Source organism: Microcaecilia unicolor, unplaced genomic scaffold, assembly GCF_901765095.1.
Source record: "Microcaecilia unicolor unplaced genomic scaffold, aMicUni1.1, whole genome shotgun sequence".
Classification (NCBI taxonomy): domain Eukaryota; kingdom Metazoa; phylum Chordata; class Amphibia; order Gymnophiona; family Siphonopidae; genus Microcaecilia; species Microcaecilia unicolor.
The window spans coordinates 326,135-334,699 of NW_021962947.1; the positions used below are offsets into that span (position 1 = coordinate 326,135).

At 42.0% G+C, this 8,565-nt stretch overlaps 1 protein-coding gene across 1 annotated transcript in view; it reads right to left on the reverse strand.

The window, feature by feature from the left end:
* Positions 1–8,359, reverse strand: part of LOC115458687 (intestinal-type alkaline phosphatase-like) — a 28,109-nt gene extending 19,750 nt beyond the window's left edge. Inside the window, exon 1 of the mRNA XM_030188515.1 lies at positions 8,169–8,359. Coding sequence (XP_030044375.1) covers positions 8,169–8,235 — 67 coding nt within the window. The 5' untranslated portion in view covers positions 8,236–8,359. The remainder of the gene's footprint in view (positions 1–8,168) is intronic.
* Positions 8,360–8,565: the final 206 nt, after the last annotated feature.

Below are 8,565 nucleotides of genomic sequence, written 5' to 3' on the forward strand. Positions count from 1 at the left end.
TAGGTGGGAAAATGCGGGATACAAATGCAACAAATAAATAAATAAATAACCCTCCAGCTTCCAGATGATTCTCCCTGTCAGCGTCTGAAACAGCAGCGCCACAACGCAACGTGACGCACCTCCAGGACTTATGGGAGTTCACTGAGACCCAATACAAGAAAGAAAGAAAACGAAGCTACAGTAAAAAAAATAAAAAGGGCTAGGGAGGGTGAGAGATGACTGGAGGGGAGGGGAAGTCCTTGGTGGGAATTGTTCCCCTTAAGTGGGAATTGGTTCGGTGGTTATTGTCCTAGGTGGGAATTGTCCTGGGGGAATTGGTGGGTGGGAACTGTCCGGGTGGCTACTCACCAGATACCATTTTCAGACCATTCTATATTTCCTGATAAAGACAAGGTTGATTATTTATTTATTTTAAACATTTATATACCACCTATAACCAGGGTGGTTTCCATACAAACATACATAATAAAAATAGAAACAAAATAAAACAGAGTACAATCATATACAATTCACAATAGTACAATTCTTCATTCTCAAATTCTGTTACCAAAATATAGCTGCTCACAGAGTGCAAAACCAGCAGGTTAACACAAAATTTAAAAAAATGCCACCACAGAAGGTGCGTCTTCAAATGTTTTTTTAAATTGGAAAGTACTGCCACGAAGACGTAACTGTCCTGAAAGCGCATTCCAGTAAAGGTGGATGATCTTGTCTCAGCATAACGTTTTTTTATTACTAAATCCAAAGAAAGCCGCATGGCATTGTCTGATCTCAATGTCCTTCCTAAGTGGTACACGTTCAAAACTTGTTTAAAATTAAAAGGAGCATTGGAATAGAGAGTCCGATGCGCAATCATCAATACCTTAAACTGAATTCTGTGAATTACTGGTAACCAACATAGATGCTTAAGAGCCTGATGTCACATAAGAAAAGTTTGATACACCTACAGTCAATCGAGCAGCTGCTTTCTGGACTGCCTGCAATGCCTTGATACTCGAAGATGCTGTTCCAAGGTAGAAGGCATTGCAGTAGTCCAACCGCAACAATACCATACTCTGAACTACAAATCATAACTAGACAACGTCGGTTTCAATTTATACAATAGATGAAGATACTTAAAGCTTGCCTGAACTACCCTACAGACTTGACCTTTCACATTAAGTCTATTATCCAATGTCACCCCTAACAGCTTTGTTTCTTCTTTTTTACTGGGGCAGACATATCTTCAAAACAAACCATATCAGGCCACTCAAAAGGCTCTTCCCTTCTCATAATCATCACCTCAGTCTTAGATACGTTCAGCACAAGATCATTTGTAATCATCCATTTCCATGATGAAACCACCCAATTGAACATCTAAACCTTTCCCCCCCAAGATACAACAGGGAAAAAAATTGTTCCTCACCAACATATAGCCGATAATGGACACCTAAAGACTGGATTCTCTGTGTGTGACCGAGACCAGGTATTTTGTTAATATGAGTTTTCTATATAACGATCTGTGGTAGTTTGGCTTATTCATTCTCACACCAGTTGTACTGATGTTCTATGGCCCACTGTAATATTTAGGGTGCTGCCTTTTTGTAGGTAGGGTCCTTGTTTTGAAAGTTAGTGCTGGCATGGTAGATTTGCTCTAGGTCCTGAGTGACTTTAATCTTTTTTAAGAGTTGTTATATATGCCTTGTACTGAGAGGGTTTATGTTGGTGAAAAGTTCTAGCTCTGCTCTTCAACCATTGTTGGGGGGGGGGGGAGCAGGGGCTTCTGTGGATACATAATTTGTTTTAATACTGCCTGAAGGAAGCAAATCTGTGTTGGGAGACCATGGCTCAATGAGGAATGAAGAGTACAAACTCTTGTAACTTTCCCCACCCCCAGCCTCCAATGTGGCCTTCAGGAGCTGAATCTTGTACTGTTGGCCTAGTTGCAGTTATTTGTTTGGGGCTGAGCATCGGGTGGAACACGGGTGTGGTAGGTGGTGAGATTTTGTGTTTCAAAAGGTTGGCAACCTTAGGCAATCCAGTCCCTTAGAAGTAGCAGGAGGCAGCATTTCCCTTACAGCCTTTCATCTCCCCCCTCCCCCACCGCTACTCCTCCACAGGTTATTGAAGGAAGAAAAAGAGAGGTTGGGTCATCATCGCCATGGAGATAGGAGTAGAAAAGACCTTTTTTTGGCCTGGTCAGGTGGGAGGCAAAGAGAAAGGAGTTTAGGAAGCAAGAGAGGAAAGAGAGAGGGGTTAGGGACATTGGGGCACTAAAAGATGAGTGCAAGGTGGGGTTGTGTCTTAGAACGGTAAAAGAGAAGAAATGGGGCAAAAGGGGCCCACAGAAGGAAGAGTTTAGGGTGGTAAAAGAGAAATGGAGTTAGTGTTGAGGCAGGATGGGAAGAAAGAGGAGTGTGTGGGATAAAATGAGGGGAACTGGGCACAGTGAGGGAGGTTTAGGATTCAAGAAGGGAAGAGTGAAGGGATGAGGCAGAGAAGGGCATGTGGAGTGTGTTCAGGATGGGAAGAGAAGATAAAGGGAGTGAAAGGGTAGGAGAAGAGAGAAAGTAAGTGGATAGCAGGATAAGGGACAGAGAACAGTGGATGAAGGGATGAATGACAAAGGGGAAGTGAAAGGATAAGAGAGCAAGGAAGAAGCTATTGGGTTCATTTTACAGGGGGAAAGAGGATTAGGAAGGGATATGGGTGATGTTTTGTTGGGGTCACCGAGTCTCACTGCTTCCACTGGGAATAGGAACTACTATGTTGAGCCACAAAGTCCCTCTTGTTTTTCGTTGGAGTAGGAGATGTTAGGTTGGGCCCACAAAGCCCCTCTTGGTATTCTTGCTGGAGTGAGATGTATGGTGTTGGGGCTGCTGAGCCTCTTTTGCTGTTTTTGTGAGGGTGGGAGGTGCCATTGAGTCCCTCTTGTTGTTTGGCACATTTACTGAATCCCCCATTGTAAATTTCACCGCACTCTGAGTAGAGGTTGGCAGGAGGATGACCTCACAGCCTGCGTCAGTTCATTACTAGAGCTAGAAATTCCACAGGTCCAAAAGAGAGAATTTAGGCCAGTCCTGGATTTTTGACAACCCTATCCTGATGCATTATGGGACTGGCACCTCTAATTTCAATGGGTAGAATCATGGACTACAAATCCCACATTGTTCTGGGGTGTAAGTTCAAAAACAGGACTGGCCAAAAGTCTCCCTCTTGGAACCAGATAACTTGGCAGTTCAGCATTTCTGGAGAACAGATGGATGACGGTAATGATAAACCTCATCTCTAAGTCAGGAATTTACCCAGGGGGTGGGGGTGGGAGAGGAGACTACTGGATAGTACTCTTTAATCATGATCACACAAACTCAAAATCAGAATGAAAATGACCACGACCCGTTTCACTGATCTCCCTCAGCTCCAGCGAGATAAGGCATCAGTGCAAGGCAACTACCCAGATAACTGAAGAGCTGAGCTTCTAAGATGAATCAATTCAAACAGCAGTCTGAGGGAGGTGCTAGTGAGCTTACACAGAGATATAGAACATGACGGAATTTCGATATCGTCTGCAGCCCTTGCAAAGAGTGGACTGCATGTGGAAAACCCACGATTGTCTTCTCCTTCTCTGGACCACCTCTGCTGTTTTTGCTGTTCATTAGCATAACTAGTCAAGAAAATTATAGCTAGGAAAAGGAGGGTCACGTTATTAAGTAATATCCTGATGATTTCTGAAGATCAGCCTCATTAGGAACAGAGAAAGTCTAGTAGTCTGACTTAGATGGTTCATTAGCACCTGTCCAATGTATCTGTATTGGAGTAAGGATATTTGAATGTCCTTCTCAACATCCATTACTCAAATAATGTTCTTTTTAGCTCACAAAAGCTTTTTGAACACTAGTCAAGTTATCCAAGCTAGGTCAGGGGCAATCTGCCTATAACTGGTCCAATATATGTCAGGTGGGCGTTCTCTTTTTATGGAAGGACGTGTGGGATTCTGTCTGCAACATTGTAGGCCTTAGTGAGTCATTGTCTTATGAAATTATTTTCTGGGGGGAGATTGGAAGAGGCGACAGTTCTTTTCAATTTACTGGTATCAAAGGGTTTTATATATTTTTGTTTCAATGGATAATTAAATCAACGTAACTGTTTCAACTTGCTGATGAAGATACGTGAATACACTAGCAAGCATCACAACCTCCTGTTTATGCTTGATTTTTTTGACTTAACGGAGGAAAAGACTTCAGATGCTCGGCTCTCAATGGTATAATTACCAATACGGATGCCGGGCGAGCTTCCTCATTAGTCTTGAAAAACCTCCTACACTTAGACAATAATTTCTTTTTGTTGTTTTTTTCCCCCCTTTTCTTTTCAATATTAAATTTGACTTTTCACACAATACCTTACCAAATAAGTGCCTTTGTATAATTAAGTCCTAGATTAAAATGGAAAGTTAAATTTGATATTGAAAAAAAAACAACAAAAAATAGAAACTATTATCTAACTCAAGGAGGTTTTTCAAGACTAATGAGGAAACTCGCCCAGCATCCATATTGGTAATTATAGCATTGCGAGCCGGGCATCTGAAGTCTTTTCCTCCGTTAAGTCAAAAAAATCAAGAATAAACGGGAGGTTGTGACACTTGCTTGCTAGTGTATTGAAATGTATTTTTGTTTGCAAAGTTCTGGAAAAATTCCACTTATCTGAAAACCATCCTCAGACACATCTCTCTAAATGGGAAGCTTATCTCATTACTTTTCTGGCATCTCTAACCCTCAGACTTATTTATGCACCATTGGGAAGAGAATTGTCCTACAGTTGTCTGAATGGGTGGCATTTAGTTTATGGTATTTCTAAGTATAACCATTACAAAGCATCAGCTCACCCCGCATCAAACTGGTGAAGAGGAAAAAGCCTCAGCAAGTTCAGACCTTTTAAAACAGGTTCTACAAATGACTTGGTTGCAATCAGCTCTTCTGTTTTTACTTTTCCCATCTGTTGCTGCTCTGCTAACCCCGAATCAGTATAAAGCTGACCAGTAACCCATTCTGTGTAGAAAAATTGTAGGCCAGTCCTGGCTTTTCTCACACTTCCTCCTAATTCACTGTGGCACAGAGGAAGCAAACCCAGCGAAATATCAGGTCAAAAGCCTGGGTCCTGTGGGAGCTCTCTGGAAATGTACCTCATATAAGCCTAGTGTACTGGGTCAGATAAAGACTTCCTGAACGTATTCGTAATATTTATTTATTTAGATTTTTGCTCACACCTTTTTCAGTAGTAGCTCAAGGCGAGTTACATTCAGGTTCACTGGATATTTCTCTGTCCCAGGAGGGCTCACAATCTAAGTTTGTACCTGAGGCAATGGAGGGTTAAATGACTTGCCCAAGATCACAAGGAGCAGCAGCAGGATTTGAACCAGCCACCTCTGGATTACAACACCAGTGCTCTAACCACTAGGCCACTGTGTATTTCTAAAAGCTCATATCATTGACACTACATTCTAGGGCTTGTTCTTTGTATAAACTATCTAAGCTAATTATGTTTAAAAAATGCCTCTAGAGCAATGACTCAGATTATCTTGCCACGCACAAAGCTTGTTTCTTTTTTTTTTTTTTATATTTGTTTATTGGATTTTCAAAAATAAACAACCTCTACTGATACAAGCTTCTGGTGAAATTATTACATCAACTACATACAAACAATGAAGATCCTACAGCTCAGATGCTCATTTCTTTTCCACTTCAATTCTTCCCCCCTCCCTCCCCTCCCCCCCCCCCTCGGGTGTACATCATCCTGCCTCATCCCACTCCTTTCCATTGTTCATACGCATCCCATATTTTTTGAAACTTTTGAAGCTGACCTTTTCGCAATGCACAAAGCTTGTTTCTTGATTAAAAGGCACCATTCACGATTGTAGATGTTGTATACTCATTTAAATATTTCCTAACACATGGTTATAAAAAATATTTAAAACAAAACAACCAAAAAAGGAGGGGGAAAAAAACCTCACGAAACCGTGAGACGCAAAGAAGAAAAAAAACAGCGAGGACAATCTTTCACTTCTAACTCTGCTGCGCGACTCATTTTTCGCCAGAGTTGTTATGCTCACATTAGCCCTCTCCTCAAGTCACTTCACTGGCTCCCTATCCGTTTCCACATTCAATTCAAACTTCTCTTACTGACTTACAAGTGCATTCACTCTACTGCTCCCAGGTACCTCTCCAGTCTTGTCTCTATGCCCCCCCTTTGGGTATTCCGTTTCGTGGATAAATCTCTCTTGTCTGTCCCCTTCTCCTCTACTGCTAATTCCAGACTCTGTGCCTTTTATCTTGCTGCTCCCCTGGAATAGACTTCCCGAGCCTGTACGTCTAGCCCCGTCTTTGGCCGTTTTCAAATCCAGGCTAGAAGCCCACCTCTTTAACGCTGCTTTTGACTCCTAACCACTACTCACTTGCCCTGTACCCTTTATCCCCACTTCTTTAATTCCCTTGCCTGTTGCTTGTTCTGTCTGTTTGTCTGTCCTATTTAGATTGTAAGCTCTTTAAGCAGGGACTGTCTCTTCATGTATGGTGTACAGCGCTGCGTATGCCTTGTACCGCTATAGAAATGATAAGTAGTAGGTAGTAAATCATAATATTAATTTAGGCACGTTTTTATGTTTCTACAATTACACAGAGTTTTTCAATGTTTTTTTTATATACTGCATATCTTGTGTTTGCCATCATAATAATCATTATTACCATTACACTATGTGTTTGCATAATTAATGTCTGTAAGATTTTTATACCAATTGGACACAGATATCCTTTATTTTGTATATCCAATAACATTAATATATGTAACAATATTTATTTTATATAATCAATAATATTTATATATTCAAAATGTCTTCCCCATTAGTTTTATGTCATATCATGCGTTTTATATGCTTACAACCTATATGTTTTACTTCAGATATATATTTTCACACAATTTATTCATTTATCTATGTATTTCACCGCACACAATACATGTTTATGTCCGTTTTCTTCATGTAGATTGATCAAGACCCCTGAGGCAGGCCTTAGGGCCGAAACACGGCCGTGTCGGGTCATTTTTTAGTATTTTCAATAAAGACTGTTTTCGTTATCCTCCTTGGATTGTCCTCACTGTTTTTTCTTCTTTGCGTATAAAAATATTTAGATACTTCCTGGGACTTGAAAGTATTCTTTGTGCCTCGCAGCATGTCTGAGATCCAGATGTGTCTTGGTATCACTTCCCATCCTCCACCATCGTAGGCTAGACTGCTAAAGTCGGCACACTGTTAACGGGGCTGCCACCTGTTGAAGTTCAACCCTGATCTGCATTTGCTCCGTTGCATCCCTGAACTAGTATGCTTGCCTTTCCTAGAGAAAGAGGAGCCAGAAACCCTGGAATGCAATGGTAACAGTTGATGCACGGGTATTCCTGCGGGCAGCTCTACTCAATTTCTTCTACCCACATCTTTTATCCAACCTTCCCCACCATTTCATATTTTCCGTAACTTCGTCCCTGCTGCTAGGCCACCTCTATGTTACAATGTGGCCTCCCTTTGCTCACTAAGTTTTGGGTTTAACTACCTGTCTTGGAAGTCCAGCCTATTACCATTGCGGTTCAGGCTGTCCCAATGCCCTCCGCCAACTTCAGTGCAGTCAGTGCAACTCTTCGTGGGTTGATATTTGCCACTCTGTGCAAGTTACTTCACTGCCTTCTTGGAAACCTCATACTGCTGTGAGCTGAACTTGTCTCTGTGCAGATTACAAATTGCTTCATCATACCCCCAAGGATACCATTTTTGCCTCCCCCATGTCCACCAGGAGAGCCTTCCGGTTATCCTCAACCTTTTCAGAAATTCTTCCTGCACCCTGCCTCATTGCAGCTTCATGTCGCGATCCTTAGTCCTGTTGGTTTACCATTGAGAGGTTTGCTTCTTACACATTAATACCTTTCAGATGTCTCTACCATGACCCTTCTGTCTCCCAGAACAGCTCTGTCTGCCAAGGTAATCCAGGTCAAATGATCCCCTGTCGCATGCTCCCTGTTCCAGAACTACCCCTTGCCACCCAATACTTTCCAAAATGCGTCCTCACCAGCTAAAATAAGCACCTCTCTCACAGACTAAATCTTTGGGGCTGAGGAAGCTGTTAAGACTGAAGGAAATGTGTGGAGCTTACCTGGCACAGTGGCACAAGACGAGAGCACCCAGATGCAGAGGAAAATGCCACACTGCAGTGAAAGCATCTTGCTGTCCTGCAGCCAGGAAGAATCAGAGCCCAGAACTGGAAGTCTCTTCTGTAAGACAGCGGTTTACAAGCCTTCAGTTCTCTCACCTTTGGACCTACTTGGCCTCACAATGCCACCACACTGGAAGTTATCCCCACAATAAACAAAAATGCTTATCACACTTAGTAAAGTTGTACAGGACGTAGGGCATTAAGCAACTGGTGAATCATTTCTTTCAAAAGCTGACAGGCTGAGACAGGACTAGGAGCACATTTCCTCTCTTCTTCTGCTCCCAGGGCTGTAATTTCTGCATAATATTAAAAAATAGTTTCCAACCTTTGGGAAACG